Here is a 23,500-nt window from a genome sequence, read left to right on the forward strand (position 1 = left end):
CATAGGCACATCTATGAATTTTCTAGTATTTTCACTCCAGGCCATATGCTTTTTGGTGCCTCAACATTTGTGACTAATTTTATACTTCCAGCTACAAATAACAGAGCTTTGCAGTACTCTTACAATTCTGCTGAAGGCTATTGTGACTGTATGAAAAAGTTGAGCATTCTGTGGTTCCACGGCATCCAATGCATTTCCTAAGTTTTCCAGCTGGGTGGCAGCCTAAAACAAAAGTATTCAGTTTAATTTTAAAATACACTAAGAATAAAAATAGCATAATACATGACATGTACATTAGTAAATTAGTATTTATATGTTAAAAAAATCTTTGCTTTTATCAATTCCCCTTCTTCCAATGAAATCATATGGTGCAAGAGGGTAAAGGATCCTTCCATAAAAAGTGCAATGATTATAAGTAAAAATTGCATTATAAAATGTGCATCTTTAATAGCTGTTACTGAATAGAAACCTTTGGGTGATATCCAAATAGAAAGATACCTGTAATATCCAGTTAACTATACATGCCAAGCTCCTTCTCCAATAATTTATGACACATATGAGACATGAATGATAACTTATTTTTACAAACATTAATATTATATGAGGTCAGTCCTTGGATTACCTACATAGCCTGGTTTATATTTAAAATATTTTCAAGACCAAAAAAATCAGATACTTGAAAAATAATTTCAATGCCTGGAAAATTTACTCTAGATTTGCTCTACTAAGATTCTTCTAGTATTTACTGAAGTATTTACTAGGTACTATCACATTAACCCATTTAACCCTAAATAAGAGTCTAAATCTATTATCTGTTATAATATTATTGACTTCAGAGTGGATTTTGGCATCCCATAAACCAAAATATATAGTCAACATGTTCATTACCAGAGAAACATGTACCTTATAAGGTTCAACGGGATTTCATCCTAACCTATTTAACTTATGCAAACTCAATAAAATTGTAAAAGTACTATGAATTATATTTTCTATGTTCTGTTCCATAATCAGTATCACTAGTTACATTAATCATATATCATATGACACATGAGTTTTACATAGAAACAGCATCTGCTGTAATTAATAATTTTTAAAGCTTTCAATGATACTTTTAACTATATGATACTTTTGCTTTACTAGGTGATTTAAGATACCCACTTTTCTTAAGGTATATTTCTAGGACTCAACAAAAATTGCCATGATATACATTCTAAAAGCACTTCAAGTCTCTTTAGTATGTTCATGTGTGTAACTAAATGTATATTTAATACAGGAAAGTTATATAGTACAATACAACTTACCTTCTCTATATCCCCCTCCCTACACAAATAGTAAAGGGCCAGCATTCTCAGTGCTTCCAAATTTTGATTATCTTGCAGCATCAACCTGCAAAAAAAATTTCAGTTAATGTTGAAATAAATTATGTACTATTATCTGACAACTTGCAAAGTTGGTTTGCTGGTTTGATTACTCCACAGTTTAAGTAATTTTTATTAGTAAAATAACATCTCCTTTATAAAAATTATCAATCTCATTATTTAAAACCAAAAAAATCTCTGGATCTTTATCTTAATATGTTTATAGAGGCAAAATGGTTGTCTGAGGAGGACTTATAAATAGCTGAGGAAAGAAGAGAAGTAAAAGGCAAAAGAGAAAAAGGAAAGATATACTCATTTGAATGCAGAGTTCCAAAGAATAGCAAGGAGAGATAAGAAAGCCTTCCTAGTGAACAGTGAACAATGCAAAGAAAGAGAGGAAAACAATAGAATGGGAAAGACTAGAGATCTCTTCAAGAAAATTAGAGATACCAAGGGAACATTTCATGCAAAGATGGGCACAATAAAGGACAGAAACAGTATGGGCCTAACAGAAGCAAAAGATATCAGAAGAGGTGGCAAGAATACACAAAAGAACTATACGAAAAAACATCTTAATGACCCAGATAACCATGATGGTGTGATCACTCACCTACAGTCAGACATCTTGGGAGTACAAAGTCAAGTGGGCCTTAGGAAGCATTGCTATGAACAAAGCTAGTGGAAGTAATGGAATTCCAGATGAGCTATTTCAAATCCTAAAAAACTATGCTATGAAAGTGCTGTACTCAACATGCCAGCAAATCTGGAAAATGCAGCAGTGCCCACAGCACTGGAAAAGGTCATTTCAATCCAATTCCAAGTTTTCATTCCAATCCCAAAGAAGGGCAATGCCTAAGAATGTCCAAACTACCACACAATTGCACTCATTTCACATGTTAGCAAAGTAATGCTCAAATTCTACAAGCCAGACTTCAACGATATGTGAACCAAGAACTTCCAGATGTTCAAGCTGGATTTAGAAAAGGCAGAGGTACTAGAGATCAAATTGCCAACATCCACTGGATCACAGAAAAAGCAAGAGAATTCCAGAAGAACATCTACTTCTGCTTCATTGACTATGCTAAAGCCTTTGACTGTGTAGATCACAACAAACTGTGGCAAATTCTTTAAAGAGATGGGAATACCAGGCCACTTTACATGCTCCTGAGAATCCTGTATGCAGGTCAAGAAGCAACAGTTAGAACGGACATGGAACAACAGACTGGTTCTAAATTGGACATGGAACAACAGACTGGTTCTAAATTAGGAACGGAGTAAGTCAATGCTGTATATTGTCACCCTGCTTATTTAACTTATATGCAAAGTACATCATGCAAAGTACAAATGCCGGACTGGAAGAAGCACAAACTGGAATCAAGATTGCAGGGAGAAATGTCAATAACCTCAGATATGCAGATGACACCACCCTTATGGCAGAAAGCAAAGAACTAAAGAGCCTCTTGATGAAGGTGAAAGAGGAGAGTGAAAAAGCTGGCTTAAAACTCAATATTCACACAACTAAGATCATGGCATCTGGTCCCATCACTTTATGACAAATAGATGGGGAAACAATGTAAACAGTGAGACTTTCTTTTCTTGGGCTCCAAAATCACTGTAGATGGTGACTGCAGCCATGAAATTAAAAGACGCTTGCTTCTTGGAAGAAAAGCTATGACAAACCTAGATAGCATATTAAAAAGGAGAGACATTACTTCGCTGACAAAAGTCAAACCATAGTCAAACCATAGCCAAAGCTACGGTTTTTCCAGTAGTCACATATGAATGTAAGAGTTGGACCATAAAGCAAGCTTGAGCATTGAAGAATTGATGGTACTGAACAAATGGGGTAACACATTAGGTTTATCACGCATGGCATGCTACATTATTAAGTGCAGCTTTTTTCACTCTCCCTGATACACGCTTTCTGCCATGTAACTGAGCAGCTCCTCCTACAAATACTGGCTTGTACTTCACTGCCCCCGACTACAACTTGGAGCTTTTTCTTGGCCAGTAGGATATGGACAGGAATGGCAGTGCGCCACCCCTGTTTCAGAGGCATTGCATATTTCTGCTTGTCCTCTGCATCTCTGCCATCACCAGGAGAAGGGCTTCCTCTAAGAGGCTGGTGCTATTTGGCTGGAGCCCAGAGAAGAACACCCTTAGAGTTGACCTGAGTCCAAACTGCAGCGAGGTTTCACGCCCTCTCAGCTGGACAGGAAACTTGAAGTGGAGCCCCAGCCACATCTGGACTGGGTCAGTGACCCTATATGATGCCCTGAGATGTGTGGTTATTTGCTGCACATCAGTAGCTACCTAAAGATACTACTAATTTGGGATTAAAGAAATCCTCCCCAGATAATCTATAGGTTTCATGCAATTCAACCCAACATCTTATAAGGTTTTTGTATTTTTTTAAACAAGCTATTCTGATAGTCAACTGCAAAAGGCCAAGAAAACCACCAGAAAAGAAACATGATGGAGAACCTCTTAAAAGATGTCAAAATCCATTAGAAATATAGGAACAAACAGATCTAGTTAATAAGAAAAAAAGGACCAGTGAATATACAGGGGGGAAAAAAAAGCTTTCAGCATTAAAAAAATGCTCAATTTCAACACAAACAAGGAAATGAAAATAAAAATAAGGTACCATTCTTATCCTACCATATTGTTAAAAAAAAAAAAACCTCACATTGACAATAGCCAAAATTCCTGAGGATAGGGGAGGGGACATTCAATAGACTAATGATGAGAGTATAAGTTAGTATAGTTTCTCACAACTCGGTAGTATTTATCCAATGTCAAATGTGTACATTTGAGGCAGGGACTGCACTCTCCTCAAAATCACTCTGCCCTTATCTGCTTGGGCTCTAGGCTTCCCAATCTCCCAGCCATCTCTGCAGGCAGCCGTGGCCAATGTGAGAGCAAGCATCATGTGCCAAGTCCGGGCCTGGACTTGTAAGAAAAGCAGAGTGACTCCTCCACACTCTTTCCTCTCTCACCAGCTGGACACCAGCATCATGAGGTTTTAGGAAAAGGCAGAGTTACAAGACACAAAGAATTTAGGTTCCTTAAAGACAATGTGGAGAAAGGCTGACTGATAAGTCTTACACTCACTCAAAACAGTTACAGATGACAAAAATAAACATATGTTTGTATCTACTTTTCACAGGAGCTTAGCTTACCCTAAAAAATAAAATTCCCTTTAAATCAGCAATTTGTCATTTGGGAAACCATCCTCCAGAAATACTTCTCCATGTGTATAAAGACGTGCGTGTGTGGCTGAGTGGGTAGGTGTGTTCACTGCAATAATTAGAATAGCAAAAAATTCAAAATAGCCTAAATGCCTATCAATGGGCAAAGATAAAATAAACTATATTTACGTTCACCTTATAGACACCATTCATGGCTAATGAAATACTAAGTTAAAGAAAAATCAAGTTTAAAAACTATATAACAAGCCTGTTTTATCATTTTTTAAATGCCCCCACGATACATACATATATTTTGCACATTATTATGTAGATACTTCCAACTCCCAGCCCACAAACAGTGCTTAAGAAAAAAATCTGAAAAGTATAAATATCAGAAACTTATTTATGCACAAACTGTGGCCTCCAAATACCACTTCTCAGCAAAAGGAGTTAGATTGCCCTGTACAATGGCTGATACCTATAATGGGTCAGTAAATATACAAAATAACCCTGGTATACCTTGCCATATGCAACAGTACGGACACTACTAAAGACTTCTAGGATCATGTCACAAGGACTTGAAGAAGCTACTAATGACCAAAGATAAGTCAATCTGAGCAACTATAATAACCAAAATGGTTAGAAACACTCAAGTTTAATCCATATCACATAAACAAACAAACTCAAATCCTTAATCACCACTGGAGAATGCTAGGTCTGCAAGGGGCCTTGTTTGCTTGTTTCTGAAACCTGGGAATAAGGTCAAAGACTCAAGCATTTATCCAACTTTTCCTATATGAACTGTAACATTAGATAACGAACAAGCTTAAGTTTTTCTTTATAGGAGTATTTTAACTACGAAATGCAGAAGGAAAGATATAATCTTACTATAATTCTAAACCAAGCATGAATTGCTACTAATATCACACAAAAAAGAGGCAAGCAGAGATTATGTCTTTTTGATGGAAGAACACATCAACACTTATGAATTAACTGTCAAACAAAAACAAGTATCGAATGTGAATCTAACCAAGCCTGTGGATCCATCAACAATTTAATGGAAAAACTGAGTATAAGCAACAAGTTATATGCTAATATGGCACACAATCAATACAATTCCTATCATGGAATAGCTGCTGGATAAAAATCCTGGTTTCATATACACCATGGAATATTACTCAGCCGTTAAAAAGAATTCATTTGAATCAGTTCTAATGAGATGGATGAAACTGGAGCCCATTATACAGAGTGAAGTAAGCCAGAAAGATAAAGAACATTACAGTATACTAACAGATATATACGGAATTTAGATAGATGGTGGCGATAATCCTATATGCAAAACAGAAAAAGAGACACAGAAGTACAGAACAGACTTTTGAACTCTGGGGGAGAACGTGAGCGTGGGATGTTTTGAAAGAACAGCATGTATACTATCTATGGTGAAACGGACCACCAGCCCAGGTGGGATGCATGAGTCAGGTGCTCGGGCCTGGTGCACTGGGAGGACCCTGAGGAGTCGGGTGGAGAGGGAGGTGGGAGGGGGGATCGGGATGGGGAATACGTGTAACTCTATGGCTGATTCATGTCAATGTATGACAAAACCCACTGAAATGTTGTGAAGTGATTGGCCTCCAACTAATAAAATAATATTTAAAAAAAAAAAAAAAATCAATTAAAAAAAAAAAAAAAATCCTGGTTTCATTAACTTAACAGCAAGAAGAAAAAGAAGAGACTGCTGGAGAGAAAGAGGGAAAAGCAGAGAGGGAAGGAGAGAGAGGGAACCATCCAAGGCCCTCAGACTTCAGAAGAAAAACTAAAATCTTTACAGTGATGAACAAGACCCTTCACAACCTGGCACCCCTTCTCCCTCCCACCTCTGTTCTGAGGTTACCGCCTAGTCATCTTGCTCCTTCCCACCCTTAACCACATGACACGGACTCTTGCCTCAAGGACTTAGCACTTGCGTTTCCCTCTCTCTGCAACCTTCTCTGGAATGTCTGCATGCTTGCTCCTTCAGTCAAATGCCATCTTCTCGGAGGCCTTCCCTGATCAGCTGATAAAATCGAAGCCCTTCCCTCAACTCCCTATTTCACGTTCCAGCTTTACTTTTTCTCCACTGAGCTTATAACGTTCTAGCACCCTACAAAATTTCTTATTTGTTTACTTATTACACGGTTCCTCTTATTTGAATATATGCTTCATGAGGTCAGCAATTATTATCCTTCTGAACCTTAAGAGTGTCTTAGAAAACTACTCAGGTGTTAATATATATTTATGTAAATCGATAAATTCAGCCCTTAAAAACAGTGCAATGTCAAGGTTTTCTTCAATTCTATATTATTTGAAAAAAATCAAATTGAAAATATCTTATAAGAAAAAACTACACATAGATTTTCTTTTTTCTGGAAATTAAAACCAGACCCAAAGATACTTGTGAGATCTTGTTTTACTTAACCTGTGCGCTGTCTCAACCGTCTGGTCCCAATCCTGCAAGGCTAGTTGTAGTTTCATTTTCTTTACCAAAGCAGGAAGGAAACTTGGAAAATTCATGATTATCTGGTTCACAGTCTCCAGAGCACCTGAATAATTCTGGCGCATCTCAAGGCACTGTGCCTAATGGGAGAAAAAAGTAAAAAGTGACATCAAAACTGTGATCATATACACTTAGGTTCTCACAGCAGGTGAGGTAGAATTCTAGCATTTAACATTTTCTATATTTTTGCTTTCTGACCTTTCTGTAAGGAATAGTTATCACTTTTGTAATCAGAAAAGTAAATTTTAATCAAACAAAATTTTGAAACATCACACAGAATCAAAATATTTTATATAATAAGTGATTTTTTAAAAATTCACTTTTAAATAACAGAAATATAATTATAGGATAAAATTTTGAAATATATATCAAAAAGAATGCATTTATAACAGAAAAATTAACTTTTAGAATAAAATATTTCCAGGATATCTGTAAGTAGCATCTAAAACTAAGAAATTTTTATCTTTTTAAAAAAATTACTTTCAGACTAAAAAAACTACTTTCAGCCTTAAAAAAATTTTAGAGATAAGCAATATAAATTGCAAAACTATCTCAATATTTTCACTTCTAAGAATTATCTTAAAGACATAACTGGATATTTATGGCAGGATTATTTACAATAGAAAAAGTTAAAGTAACCCAAAATGGCCACATAGGATTAAATGACAGTATATTTGTTTAATAAGATTTCAGGTGCCATTAAAGGTCATTATGTTAATTTGTAGATCTATACTTATGAAACAAAGAGGTGTCATTTACAATATAATAAGTTAACCTGGTTATCTCCAATGCCGATATTTATTTTTAATTCAGATATTACTACATTCTAAAATTTTCCTACAATGTACATGTAATTACTTTCGTGGTCAGAAAATAAAAATCTACAAATATAGTATGTGCTTTAAGAACAGATGATGAGGCCTATTTATCATATGTCAGATTTTTAAAAACGTGTTACTGAATCCCCTTCAGGAATAAATTTAGTCCTAGAATATCTCAGTTCAAAATGAGCATCTGCCTCAACAGATGCACAGTATATCTGCAATACATTCCTGAAATCAGTTTGAGATTATATTCCCATAGAATTAAAGGAAAAGTGTGAGAACCATCCAATGATGCCATTGACTGCATCAAAATAAATTATTTAGACTTCTCAATGGCATACAATATAGAAAAAAGAACAAAGATAATTTTAAAAAATATATAGACACCTTTGGAATCTGTCTGAATAGTTGGTAACTTAAAATAACAAAATCATGCCAACAGAGCACATTTAGTACTTCCTTCTTAGACCATTACTTCCCATGTGAATGCAATATACTATATTAAATGAAACTAAATTTGCTATATAAGTGGTGCATATCATTCTGGTTGGAATTCAACTAATGCAAGCCTCAGGCTGAATGAACTGAAAAATACATACATAATTGGAAAGGGTTATATCAGAAAAAGAAAAAGAATGGGTTATATCAATCTAAAAAGTATTAGAGGAAAAGGGAAAATCCTCCTAAGCTGCTTATATTAACACTTGAAATAGCCCTATCTGAGAAGATTATCTACTAGCTTTGCTTTAAGGACTAAAGAGGAAGAGAAATGATACAGAAAAACTTAAAACAAACAAACAAACAAAACCTTGCTATATGCCTATAAACTCCTGCAGTGCCATTAGGCAAAACCTGAGTCCAATCAGTACGAATTCTAGTTGTCCTTATGACAAGCATCTGAACAAGCTCACTAGCCATGGAAACTGACAAGGGCAATGTAGGGACATCGGCAGTGGCCAAGACACTAACAATTTTCTTTTTCTTTTTTATCCCCTCCCCCAAATTGCTAATTTAATAGACTGTTTTCCTAATATAAATTTAGTTTCTTTTTGCTGAAATTAAAAAAAAATTTTTTTTTAAGGCATTCGAAGTCATCAATGGGTTTGAAGAAAGAGTCCAAGTTAAATACTCCCACCCACCAATGATTTCTAATGACTCTGCCACTTGGTTATCCCTCCTAGTGTATGGGTAAGTGATAGCATGCTATTTCTCTTTTCATCAGCTGCCACTCTACCTGGTTCAAAGCAAAAGCCAAAGGCTTTACAGAAGCAGTCAGCCTCTCATCCCTATCCCATCCATGCCCGCCTGCCTTGACACTCACCTTCTTTCCCTCAATCCTTTACTTCTCTCCCCTTCACTCATTCTGCTTTAGTCTCCAGACTAAATGAGTATGCCTTAAGGTATATGAACTCTCTACCCATCTATTTGTAATGCTCTCCTTAGGGGCCCACATGGCTTTAAACCTCACCTCCTATATAACTTTGCTCAAATGTCACTTTCTCTGACTACATCATTTAAAACTGCTTTCATACTCCAGTTGTACTTCTCGCTCTATATTCTTGCATTGTACTTATCACCTTCTAATATACTATATAACTTGCTTTGTTTTGTCTCTCTCTACCAGTAGGACATAAGCTTTATAAAAGAAAGATGCTTTATTTTGCTCAGGATATCCCTAGTATGTAGAGTGATGTCTCACACATATTAACACACATCATAGATGATTGGTGAGTAAATAATATAAGAACTACAGCTAACAACAGCAACAACAAAAACAATTAAAATTGACCCAGGATTTAAGAATTTGGCAAGGAGTACTTTTCCCTGGTTTACTGTTCATCATCCTATACAAATGCAGTTGAGAGTTGAAAGTAACATTTAAAACCATCATTGTGAGCTCCTTAGTTTTATTGGGTTTCAGATATATTACAAATAAATTTTAAAACATCATTTTATTAATCTAACTCCAACTCACCTTACCCAGTAGAGCAAAAATATCATTCCCATCTTGCAATCCCTCTTCAAAGTATCTTAATGCTTTTTTAGTATAAGGTTCTTTTCTTCTTGTAATATCAAGCCATGCTCTCAAAACCTGTCCCTGTAAAACAAATAATTCTAATATTTTATTTTTTCTTGGAAAGGAAAGAAACAAATGTTGATGGACTTAAACTCCACATCATTCTTACTTGTTATCAGTCACAAAAATTACTGAATAATCTTATAAAAAATAAAACTATAATAAAATCATTTTCAAGCCCTTGCCAGCCCCGAGATTTGAGAACTATTATGAATTTCAGTCTTTAAGATTACTACTATAGTCAGTATTAATATGAAGAAGCTTGTAAAATATTCCATTTATGCTAAATAACCAATATTCTTACATGGGGCTTTTCTAATAAACTATTATCAATCATTGTTAAACATGTAATTCAGTACATAAATAAGAATTTGTTACTTTTTTGGGGGAAACAGACCAAATGAAATAAGATGAGGAAGAAGTTCCTTGTTTCACATTTATTAAATATTAAGATAATTTGGCAACTATCTCATTCTCTTTGACTATTCCAGTGAGATTCAAATAAAAGGATAAAATGCCCTCAGAAATTTAAAAATGAAGCAGTCATGAACACTTACCTTCAATAATGTTAGTAAGCCAATTGGCTGTAAGGTTTATAGGATTAGAAATAAGATGGATACTCATATATTATTTTTCTTTTTAATGCCAAATAAAAAACTATGAAATCTGCTCCCCTCTGTCAAAAAAAATTCTAGGTAAATTACTAAACCTTCTAAATCTTTAACTAAGATCATATTTACTTTCCTGTATTATACCTGAAAAGATAGGTAAGAATTCTTAAACAGTGCTACTTGTACTCACTAGATCACTGTCTTTATTTGAATTGTTTCAAACTTGTGGATGATTCCCAACCTTTATTTCTAGTCCAACACCTCTTCTAATTTTTTCTCTTCTTTCCAAAAGTTCATCTACTGTCTCCATCTCACTGTTCTACCAGTGCCTGAAATATAGCACGTCTAAGGGCAAACACATCACCTCTCTCCAAGATTACCTTCTCACCCCAATGTGTTTTTTATCCACGTTAACTGGTCTCTGAATTATCCAGGCTTAAAACTTCAGACAGACATCCTTGATACCTGACACCTCAGTATCTTTCCTGCACTATTTGCAGTAAGTTGTAAAATCCTGTAGGTATTTGATAATCCTCAAGTTCTATACACTGTATAATTTTAGTGTAGGTCCTTAAAACCTTTTGTAGAAAGCACTGTCTTTGCAAAAAACATTCTGGTTTCTTCTCAGGCCAGTTCATCCTGTAAATCTTTGCTAAATTCATATTCTGAATTTTCTCTTTAAAGTATCACTGACATGATTAAAAATCTTCAATGACCCTCAATGCATATCAAACTAGATACAAATATTTGTACCTACCCATCAAGATCCTTCAATTTGTCCCAATCTACTTTTCCGACCTTTTCTTCCATTCTCTTCTGTATACCCTAAACTCTGGTCAGATGTGAGGTTCTCACTCTACCCAGAACCTACATGTCTCCTTGTTTTCCATAATCTTCTCCATGTCTCCCTTTTCCATAATCTTTGCTGGTGGAAACTGTATCCATCTTTCAAATTTTAGCTCAAGTACTACTTCCTTCAAGAAATTCTTCTTCATTCTCCTAACATTTATGTAATGGGTGAATAGTGCCAGGCACAAAGTAAATGAGCAATAAATGCTAACTAATATTTCCCTGCACATTTTAATCACCCTTCTCATTCCATTTGTCAATTTTCTCATAATATTAACTGGGTATGTGCTCTACAACACTGCTAGGTGATTCGTTCATGAAAGTAAAGTTTATGCATTTCTTATCTTTCTATTAACAGTGCACATAAAGGTGCCCTGTACCTAGAGCAGTGCAATAAGAAGAGTGGGAAGGAAGGAAAGAGAAAGGACAGGAAGGAAGGGAGGGAAGGAAGCAGGAAGGGATCTCATCAAGAGCTAATAGACTGCATTAAAAAAGCAACCCAAGAAAATCAGAATTTTATAAAATATTAAAATAAAGCTGTTACTTATAAAGTGAGCATAGAGTGGGCAATAACAAAGAATACCACTGAATATATAAATAACATTAAGCTTTCTTTAAAGATACTATTTCAAAATAAGAAAATCAGCTACCTCTTTACTCCCATTTGATATCTTGATCATTCGGTCAATATATTCTCTCGCTTTATCAGGCCGACCAATGTGCCACAAAAACAAGCCTGCATGGTACAAAACTTTTGGTCCAGCTCCTTTACGCTGCTCTTTCACTCTGGCATCTGACTCAAGAATAGCTTCTCTATCTGGGAGAGGGAAAAAACACACTAAGTGAAAATTAAATTCTAGATCAAGAGTTTATGATAGGTCAGATGATTAACAGCAGAGAATATAGTTCTTCTCTTTATAGCAACACTAGTAGAAATAAATGCAAGAAATATGCAAGCCCCAAAATCACTGTAGATGGTGATTGCAGCCATGAAATTAAAAGATGCTTCCTCCTTGGGAGAAAAGTTATGACCAACCTAGACAGCATATTAAAAAGCAGAGACATTACTTTGCCAACAAAGGTCCATCTAGTCAAAGCTATGGTTTTTCCAGTAGTCATGTATGGATGTGAGAGGTGGACTATAAAGAAAGCTGAGCACCGAAGAATTGATGCTTTTGAACTGTGGTGTTGGAGAAGACTCTTGAGAGTCCCTTGGACAGCAAGGAGATCCAACCAGTCCATCCTAAAGGAAATCAGTCTTGAATATTCATTGGAAAGACTGATGCTGAAGTTGAAACTCTAACACTTTGACCACCAGGCGTGAAGAACTGACTCATTGGAAAAGACTCTGATGCTGGGAAAGACTGAAGGCGGGAAGAGAAGGGGATGACAGAGGATGAGATGGTTGGATGGCATCACTGACTCAATGGACATGAGTTTGAGTAAACTCCAGGAGTTGGTGATGAACTGGGAGGCCTGGCATCCTGCAGTCCATGGGGTTGCAAAGAGTCAGACACGATTGAGCAACTGAACTGAATGAAGTAATTTAAAATTTCCTAGTAGCTACAAAGAAGTAAAAAGAAAGAAGTAAAATTGACTTTAATAATATATTTTATTTGACCCAATATATCCAAATGATGATTTCATTTGGATTTGAAAATTGAGAAGATAATTTCCTTTTTTTCCCTTCTTTCTAAATTCTGATATGCACTTTACACAAAGCACATCTCAATTAAGATGCTAAATTTTCTTCAGAAAATCCTTATACTTAGATTTCATAAAATTTATTTTGGAAAAAACACAATCATATATTCATCCCTTGCATTCCTATACACTAACAATGAGAAAACAGAAAGAGAAATTAAAGAAACAATACCATTCACCATTGCAACAAAAAGAATAAAATACTTAGGAGTATATCTACCTAAAGAAACAAAAGACCTATACATAGAAAACTATAAAACACTGATGAAAGAAATCAAAGAGGACACAAACAGATGGAGAAATATACCGTGTTCATGGATTGGGAGAATCAATATTGTGAAAATGGCTATACTACCCAAAGCAATCTACAGATTCAATGCAATCCCTATCAAGCTACCAACGGTATTTTTCACAGAACTAGAACAAATAATTTCACAATTTGTATGGAAATACATCCTAGACATATTTCTAACAACTGAATCAACTACCAGTAAAAGTAAATTAATTAAATTTAAAATTCATATCCTTAAGTAAGACACATTTCAAATGTTCTACAGCCATTTGTAGCTAACTACTGTGACCACACTGCCATTCTATGGTTTATGCCATTCTCAAGACATAAAAAAAAGTTAGTAACGACTCTAATATAGGACAATTATTACAGGAAAATCCAGAACTAGTAGTCAAATTACCCTAATTCTTAATCCAATTCTAAAACATATGTCAGACTGCTGTCACAGGCAGTGAAAAGTGGTATAATTATTGCTACTCATATAGTTTAATGGGCTTCCCAGGTGGCACTAATGGTAAAGAATCTGCCCACCAATGCAGGAGAAACAAGACACGTGGGTTCAATCCCTGGGTCGGGAAGATCCCCTGGAGAAGAGAATGGCTACCCACTCCAGTCCTCTTGCTTGGAGAATCTCATGGACAGAGGAACCTGATGGGATACAGTCCATGGGGTCACAAAAGAGTCCAACATGACTGAGTGACTTCTAGAACTCTAATCACTTCTATTTAATCTGTTATATATGTGCTTAGAACACAAATGTCAATTAGATCCAAATCTGGGTCGAATCAGAATGTGGATCAGTCAGGTAAAAGGAAAAAGAAATGTAAGTTGAGGGCTGAGATTCTAACAGACTAACTTTTGGGAAATGGCTACCAAGGAAAGGTACATGACTCTTCCTCTTAACTCTAGTGATATAAACTTAAGTGCAAGATTACCAAGGTACAACTTTTTGAATTTAGGAAACAAAATCTTATTCCGGAGGCCCACACTGATTGGCAAGATATCCCTTCTGCCCAACACGCCCATGGAACACTTTCAGAAGTTTTCATCAAATAGTCATGATACAGAAACAGAACTTATCAGGGCAGAAGCAGGCATTGCACCTTCCTGCCTACATTTCCATCAAGCAGAGAATCAGTTAGCTCACAAAGCTGGCTCTTGCCAGATATCAGCTCCAGTTCTTAATGCATCACAGCCTTTTCATTACCAGGGCTTTCATCAATATTCCGGAAGAACGTACAAGAACAATCTAGGCCCTTTCTCAGGGAGACTGACAGGTTTCTGGGCCTCTCCTGAGGTCAAGCCCACTCAGCATCACCTATGCAAAGTCGAGTGAGGACTCAGGTGTCTCTAAACAATGTTCTGCCTCCATCTTTTTAATGTCCTGGAAATCACATTTTCCAACAGAACCAGTACTCTTGGGAATAACCAATTAAATGACAATTGGTTTCCAGGAAGAAAATATTTTGTTACTTTTTTTTTTTTTTTTTAAGGCTTACTGACTACATTAGCTTTCCTATGCAAACTCTCTGCTCCAGCTATACACACTCCTGCTGGAGTACAGAGGAAGGGGATTCAGAGAGGAGCCTAATCCTGAACCGTTTTGACATATTTGCCCACCAAGTTCTCCTGTTTGATGAATATGCTTTATACTCAAACCCTAGCTGTCCTTCAAAGACAAGACCAATCTCCATTTCCACAAAGCCCTCCCAGCCTACTGCTATGGATAAACAGTACATGCCATTTTCAATTAACTATGGTTTCATCTGTTTTATTTTGTATCATTTTACTTAATAGTTTAACATTTTCTTTCCCAACTAAATTATAAACTGATGTTGCAGATCACTTCTTACAATTCTTGTGGCTCCTCTTCAGCAGTCCCCAGTGTTTTCAATACCAGGGACCAATTCCAGAAACACAATGTTACCACAAACTTGGAAGGGGCTGGTCTGGGAATGATTCAGGTGCATTATATCTAGTGTGCATTTCATTCCGCATCTCCTACCACCACTGATCTGACAGGAGGTACTGGTCTACCACCCTAAGGTTGGGAACCCCTTGCATTATCTGACACAGTCCCATGCAGAAAGTATCTAGTTGTTGATCTGTTTACAAGCTAAACATATTAAATAACATTTTATTGATTTGTACACATATATGTGTGTGAAGGATGCAAGTGATACTCTGATTAAGAAAAAACTGTTTTCTATTATTTTAAAAAATTCTATGACATTTGGTAAGTGTCCAATTACTTGAAACAAAATCTCTTTTTATGATGCTATTAGCTGTTACTAGATATGTATGGATGAACACAATATTATTTCTTTGTTATTACCTAAAATTTTAATACTGTTCTGCCTCAGCCATTAAGATACACTAAATATTAAGACAGTTCACATAATTTTAATTGCTGATTTATGTATAAAGTTCCTTATATTATCTAATCATATCTCCCAACCTACTACTGGATAAAAATTTGCTCAATATCTTAAAAAGAGCTAGCCCCCTTGGGGGATATAAGGGCTTTTAAGAAGCTTAAGATATAGTAGAAGAGAGGAAACGTATTTAACTATATATGCACACAAGTTAAAATTGGCTGCTACAGAGTAATTTAGCCTGTTTTGAGCTGTCCTTTTTTGGTTTAACCATTGCTAATACATAGTCACCTTTATATTAATTCAAACAATTCCTACAGACTAATGAAACTTCTGCCATAGGATATAAGAAATATGAAAGCTAGAAAAGACTCATATTTCTTGCGCTTAATAAACTTAAGGTCTTGTTAGGACGATAAAACAAATATGATATTAATAGTATCCACAGACAATATATAATACAGTATGAACAGACTGAAGGTTAAGGTAATTGACAAAAATCAAAATGAACTGAGTAGAAAAAACTGTCTAAGCGTTATAGTTAAATACTATACCTGGATTAGGGCTCATTTTATGAGCATATGTCAGTGCAATTAGAGAACAAAGTGATACATCTTGTTTATTCTTAATAGCCTCAAATTCTCGAAGAGCTTCTTGAATTTTACCTGAAAATCAAAACCACAAAGTGAAAAATTATTCTTGGTGCAAAACAAGAATTTAAAACTTGTGGAAGTGCTTAATAATTAGCACGTACCTTCCATTAATGTAGCATAGGCATGATAAAACCTGAAGACTGGGTCACTGCCATAGCTCTTCATTCCCTCACTGGCAACAAGTAACACATGGTGGAAATATCTCTCCTGACAGTAGTAATTAATCAAAGCCTAAAAGGAAATAAAGAGATTCCAATGTTCTGAAATACTCTAACAAGCAGGCATTAATCTAAGATCTTGAATAATCTAAAACTTACTGTATTTTTTCTTCCAAGTTCCTTAAAATATTGTTAAAGGCTAGAACTTAGTACTAAGGAATATAGAACACAATTAACAAAAGATTACTAAAATAACAATATTTTCTAATAATTTCAATCTTTTTCTCCTAAAAGTTTTCTTAACAATATTGAAGTCAGAGTACTTTCAATTACAAAAAAGGTTAAAAAAAGACTAGAGGCTTCTAGTTCCTGACCATAAGTTTCTTAAAACAAACAAACACTTTGTTTCCATTCTGTTTTTGTAGCATCACAAAGTAACGACCTATTAAACCCAACAATTTATTGTCAAAGATTATGTTTTCCGAGTTCCACAATAAATAAATAATTGTCAGTAAGACAAAGAATCTATTTTTTAAAGGAAATCACTCTCTTCAGGCTTTTTTCAAAATTGTATTATTCATATACAAGGCAGAAAATTACCATCAGCTATGCTAAGTCGCTTGAGTCGTGTCCGACTCTTTGGGACTCCATAGACTGTAGCCCCCCAGGCTCCTCTGTCCATGGGATTCTCCAGGCAAGAGTACTGGAGTGGGTAGCCATCCTCTTCTCCAGGGGATTTTCCCAACCCAGGGATCAAAAATGTGTCTCTAATGTCTCCTGCACTGATAGGCAGGTTCTTTATCACTAGTGCCAGCTGGGAAGTCCACTAGCAGCTATGCTTTATACGGTTTTTCTCAGGATCTTATCTAAGGCTTAGTTGCTAACCCAATCAAAGAAGGAAACCATATTCCATATTCCCCATCACTGAGATACACCTGGTTCACCTCCACGAACCAATTCAGGCCACTCCATATCTATCTAGTATGACTCTTCAGCTGGCTCATCTGTGAGAAACACAAATGAAGCGCTCACTGACAGGGTTAAAATGAGTGTCTATACAGCTTCTTTTTTTTCCCACCGTCTACTGTTTCTGGAGGGTTACAGTCTGAGAGCTTTTCTAGAACAGCCAGGCAAACGTCCCCTGTAACCTTCACTCTGCTTCCCTCCTCCGGTTGCTGTTCTCTAGCCCCTTCTCAGCCAGTTTCTTCAAAGCATGATTGAGATGTCGTTTCCGAGACCCCCACAGCGCATCGCAGAAAAGTGCAGGTTTCCCCCAGAGCCTCTTCCCTAAGGTTGCAAGTGACTTGGTCTGCTACAACTAAGGACACTTTTGGGGCTTCCCTGGTGGCCCAGATGGAGACTCAGGTTGGATCCCTGGGTTGGGAAGATCCCCTGGAAGAGGGCATGGCAACCACTCTAGTATTCTTGCCTGGAGAATTCCACGGACAGGGGAGCCTGGCAGGTTACAGTCCACAGAATAGCAAAGAATTGGACACTTTTAATATCATCTTGCTTGATTTTCTGTTCAGCATTTAGTATCGCTAAGCACCTATATAACTCTCCTGAAAGGCAGGGGCATGGTAACATAAAAAGGACATGGATTTTAAAGTCAGAAGACCTGGTTTCAAATTTCTGGTCATCTGACAGCACCTCAGTTTGCTCATTGATAAAATGCTGGTAGTCATTTACAGGTCATTGTGAGTCGAGTTATCATACTCAATTCCTCCTATTCAGGAGGGGAAAAAAAGGTTCCTCCAAACTCCATATGTTGATATTAAAAACAAAACAAAACAGAAAAATGTGTCAAGACCTCTCATCACAGCTCCAGATTTCTATTTTCAGTTTCTCCACCACCCAAGCCAGACAGACCTACCTAGTCAGGAATTCTCTCTTCCTGTTTGCACAGTCCCCCTAAGTGTAACCAGTCAGTAGGCTCTTCTATTCCTCTAGTCTACTTCCCACTCCCCGTACCAATTTCTACTGTCTTGGTTCAGGTTAGGTTGTCCAGTCCAAAAACATTTACTGAGTGCCAGGCACTGGACAAAGTACAGTGACTATAAAGATGAATATAACATGGTTCGTGTCCCAGAAAAGCCCCAGAAAAGCTTAAAATTTTCAACTTAGACTAGAATCTAAAGACTATTTGAACACACATCTATAGTCAATTAATCTTCAACAAAGGAGGTAAGAATATGTTGGAGTTACAGATACAATGGAGAAAAGACCATGTCTTCAGCAAGTGGTGCTGGGAAAGCTGAACAGTGGCATGTAAATCAATGAAGTTTTTTAAAATACAACCTCACACCACATATACAAAAAAAAAAAACTCAGTGACTTAAAAACTAAAAAATAAACATGACACCGTAAACTCCTAGAAGAGAACTTACACAAAATATGCTCTGACATAAATTGTACCAATCGTTTCCTTAGGTCAGTTTCCCAAGACAATATAAATAAAAGAAAAAATAAACAAATGGGACCGAATCAAACTTAAAAGTTTTTGCATAGCAAAGGAAATCATAAACAAAACAAAAAGGCAACCTATGGACTGGAAGAAAATATTTGCAAAATATTTGCTTAATATCCAAAATATACAAACAGCTCATACAACTCAGAAACAACAAAAAAACCCAAACAACCCAATAGAAAAATGGGCATAAGACTTAGACATTTCTCCAAAGACATACAGATGGCCAACAGACACATTAGAAAGATGCTCAGCATCGTTAATTAATACAGAAATGCAAATCATAACTACAATGAAATATCACCTCACATCGGCCATCATTTAAAAAAAATCTACAAATAACAATTGCTGGAGAGAGTGTGGAGAAAAGGGAACCCTCCTACACTGTTGGTGGGACTGTAAGTTGGCGCAGTCACTATGGAAAACAATACAGAGGTTACTCAAAAAACTAAAAATAGAGTTGCCAAATGATCCTGCAATCTCACTCCTGGGCATATATCTGGAGGAAACGAATTCAAATAGGTACATACACCCCAGTGTTCACAGCAGTACTATTTACAATAGCCAGAACATGGAAGTAACCTCAATGTCCATCGACAGAGGAATGGATAAAGAAGATATGTGTATATATATACACACACACATAATGGAATATTAGTAATAATGCCATTTTGCAGCAACATGGATAAACATAGAGATTATCATACTAAGTGAAGTCAGAAAGACCAATAACATATGATATCACTTATATGTGGAATTAACATATAACACAAATGCACTTATTTATGACACAGAAGCAGATTCACAGACAGAAGAGACCGGTAGCAGCCAGGGAGGACGGGATAGGGGAGGGACAGATTGGGAATCTGGAGTTAGCAGAAACTATTATATAGAGAATGGATAAACAACAAGGTCCCTACTATAGCACAGGGAGCTACATTCAATATCCTGTGATAAACCACAATGGAAAAGAATATGAAAAAGAATTAACTCATTTAATTATAAAGAATTAACTCAGTTAATTATAACTGAGTCATTCTGCTGTACACTAGAAATACAACCTTGTTAGCCAACCATACTTCAATAAAGCAAAGGTGTCAAAAGACTGAAATACAGTGTAGCAAATGCAACAAAAGAGCTTATAACTGCTTTGGGAATGCAGGAGAGTGAGGCTGGGGTATGGGAGAATGGAAGAGTAAAATTCCTGGGGAGGACTTAGAAACTGATTCTATTCACAAACTCCTACTTTCTATATACATACTCTTACCCATTCCTCTTTCAAGATTCATAAGGAAGTCGGCCAAAAGAGGAACTCAAACACAGAAGGCAGAAGTAAGCCATGATTCCCCGGGATCGGGTGAGGATGGAGAGGACCAAAACCAGCCTTGTATGCTGGAGCAGGGACCAGCACACTGAGGCGGAGGGGCCACATCTGGCCTGCTGCCCATTTTCACACAGCCAGCAAGTTAACATATTCAAGCGGTTGAGCAAAAAAAAGAGAAGAAAAATATACGAAACTTACATGAAATTCAACTTTCAGTGTCCGTAAGTAAAGTTTTATTGGAACAAAACCACGCTCATTTGCTTAAGTATTGTCTATGGCTGTTTTCATGCTGTGACGGCAGACTGGATACCACGGAGACCCTAAGGTTGATGATGCCTGAATATGTACCACTTGGCCCATTATAGAGAAAGTTTGCCATTTCTAGAGGCTTAAGTAGAACAGGGATAATTGGAAGAGGACGTTGGAGAAAAAGCTGGGGTCAAGAAGGACCTCCTATTGAACTGATTCTCTAGTCTAAGTGATAACACTTAGACTAGATCATGCTAAAAACAACACTTTTTAGCATGAAAAGTGTTTTTATTGAAAAGTTCATTTAGGTGGCAACACGAAGAACAAATTTAAGGAGACCGTAAAGGCTCCACAGGAAAATAATGTAAAATTTCAGCCAAAAAAGCAAAAGATACTATCATTTGGCTAAGTGTTCTCCATCCACTCATCACCAGGAAACACCGCTACACACTGCATTCACCTGTTGATGGACTAACTCCTCCCCCCCTCAAATGTAGAAAGCTTTGGGAGGGTTTTCCTTAGCTTTATTATGGCAGGGCTTATTATCTGCAAGGTTTATTATCTTCAGGGCTTAGAACAATGCTAGACACAAGGGACACATTCAATAAACATTTGTTGAATTAATTTAATTAAGGTTTTCGCCAGCAATAGACTATAAAACTTCACTTCGTCCCCAATGAAGGCGGGGACTGTTCTATTCATTACTATCCCCAGTTCCAGTGGACACACAGTGAGCCCTCCTTCAACATGTGTTGAACAAGGGAATCAGTGAACAAATGAATGGAGAAGATCATGATCCTAAAAAGTAACTTCTTTTATTTCCAAGTCTCATATTTTGTCTTCGTATCATTTCTTAAGTGGATCGTCATTAAATATTTGCCGAAGAGATGCAACAGTGATAAACAGACAGACAAGTTGTTGTTCGGTCGCTTAGTCGTGTCCGACCATCACCCTAAAATACTCCACTTCCAAGCCTGTGTCTTTAATTGATTTCATAAAATCTTTTTGCTCCTTTTACCATCGCAGGGGGATTGCTGACACGAGTTTGCTGGAGTCCTTAAAAATCGCACCTCGGAGTCGCACTCGGGGTCATAAAGTGACTAAAAACCTCATGAGCAAACAGGGTGCAAAAGTAAAAGTAAACACGGCCACCAAGACGGGACAAGCACCTTAACGGCAGTTCGGAAGCAGCGCGTGGGGAGGGCTGCCCGACAGGACGACTCCTACGCAGGGTCGGCGGAGGGAGGCAGGTGATGTACACCACAGGCCGGCGCCCCAAACCGGGACACCCAGCCGGACTGGGCAGCGGGCACCGCAAGAAACAACGGCCTCGCCCGGTCGGCCCGCGCGCTCCCCCACGCCCCCCGGCCCCTCGCCATCCCCCGAGAGCAACGCGCGGCCACGGCCTGCCCGCTCACCTTCAGCCCCTGCGAGTCCATGGCTTCCCCAAGGCCAGGCCGCAGGCCTCCCGATCGCGCGCCTGCCGAAGCCTAGCAGCAGAGCCAGGGGCTCAAGCCCCGCCGCCCAGGCCCAAACTCGCTCGGGACGCGGCGGAGGGGCGGGGCGGGGCGGATCCGAGCCGCCATTGGCTGCCAGTGTGAGGGGGCGGGCCCTCGCGGCAGGGATTGCAGGTCCAGGCGCCGCGGGGACGCGGAGGGAGGGCTGCGGATGGGGAAGGGGGCAGTACCCACCGCTTGCCCCGGGAGGCAGAGGCGGTCCAAGGCGGAAACGACCCGAGGAGGGCGGTGGGAGGGCGGTCTCTAGGATAAGGAATTAAAGAATGAAGGAAATGGAGGAGAACGGAGGGAAAAGGCAAGTCTGTTTCCCATCACTGACTACAAAGAAAGACACCATTTTCTGCGTGTTTGAGTAGAGGCAGGTTCCCGCACTGCGGCTGTTTAGAAGGCCTGACCAGCTCAGGAAAAAGCCTTTAACTTTCACGTGTAGTAGTTGCATTATGGCCACAAGGTGGCGCAGAAAAATCACACGTTCGTAACAGAAAGGGATGAGCTTCTTGGGCCTATCTTTGCAAGCATTGCTGGAAATCTCGCGTTTCCTGTTAGAATGCACATTAAATTAGTCCTTTAAAAAAAAAAAAAAAAGCCCTTTTTTACTCCCTGATGATGAGAGGAACCAATAAAATAACCTAGTTTTTCAGTTGAAAATAATATTGCCGATTTTAAACTGAGAATAGATTTAATCCCTACACAAATATTTATGTTTGTACCAGTTAGGCAACTGTCAGTTGCTGATAGATTTCTTAAGTTATTTAGTGAATTAAATTGAAATATAATGAACTAAGAGATTTCGTATTTCTGCTTAAAGATATTTTCAAAGTAAGATTTGAGGTTTAAGTAATCTTTGTAGAGTCTTTTACACGGATTCCAAATTTCAATCCTAATTATTTTAATTTAGTTGATATAATTCAGAGTTGCCTTAATCAGATCTTAAGTTTGTTAAGCAGTCAAAAAACATTAACCTTTTTATATGCTAGGAGTTTAGGTAATGTCAATCTTGTGGGAAAGGATGACTAAGATAACAGGCTCCAATGCTAGGCAATATTTCTCACTGGTTTTCCTTAAGAGTGTATTCTCCTCAAAGAGGCACATATTATTTCATAAAGACTAGTTTTTACTTATTTGTTTCCATCATTTATAGTCAAGCTAAATGTTTGTGGTAATGGACAGCTGGTATTACCTGCTGGTCTGATTTTCAGAGTCTGTGGATTAATCCACAGTTGGTATGCAGCAGAGAATACCAGAAACCAAGGTCCTCATCAAATAATGCTGCACCTGAAGCTCCAATACTTTGGCCACCTGATGCGAAGAGCTGAGT

At 37.5% G+C, this 23,500-nt stretch overlaps 1 protein-coding gene across 2 annotated transcripts in view; it reads right to left on the reverse strand.

The window, feature by feature from the left end:
• Positions 1 to 22,219, reverse strand: part of TTC21B (tetratricopeptide repeat domain 21B) — an 89,955-nt gene extending 67,736 nt beyond the window's left edge. Inside the window, exons 1-8 of one of the 2 annotated variants that reach the window (XM_065931682.1) lie at positions 22,084 to 22,219; positions 16,569 to 16,698; positions 16,369 to 16,479; positions 12,094 to 12,260; positions 9,882 to 10,004; positions 7,005 to 7,162; positions 1,302 to 1,386; positions 124 to 222 (exon numbers count right to left, since the gene is read on the reverse strand). In XM_065931682.1, the coding sequence (XP_065787754.1) occupies positions 124 to 222; positions 1,302 to 1,386; positions 7,005 to 7,162; positions 9,882 to 10,004; positions 12,094 to 12,260; positions 16,369 to 16,479; positions 16,569 to 16,698; positions 22,084 to 22,104 (894 nt within the window). In that variant the 5' untranslated portion in view covers positions 22,105 to 22,219. Of the gene's footprint in view, positions 1 to 123; positions 223 to 1,301; positions 1,387 to 7,004; positions 7,163 to 9,881; positions 10,005 to 12,093; positions 12,261 to 16,368; positions 16,480 to 16,568; positions 16,699 to 22,083 lie in introns of those variants that run through there. The other variant, XM_065931683.1, reaches the window with a different exon arrangement.
• Positions 22,220 to 23,500: the final 1,281 nt, after the last annotated feature.

This window comes from Muntiacus reevesi, chromosome 3 (genome assembly GCF_963930625.1).
Source record: "Muntiacus reevesi chromosome 3, mMunRee1.1, whole genome shotgun sequence".
NCBI classification, from domain to species: Eukaryota; Metazoa; Chordata; class Mammalia; order Artiodactyla; family Cervidae; genus Muntiacus; species Muntiacus reevesi.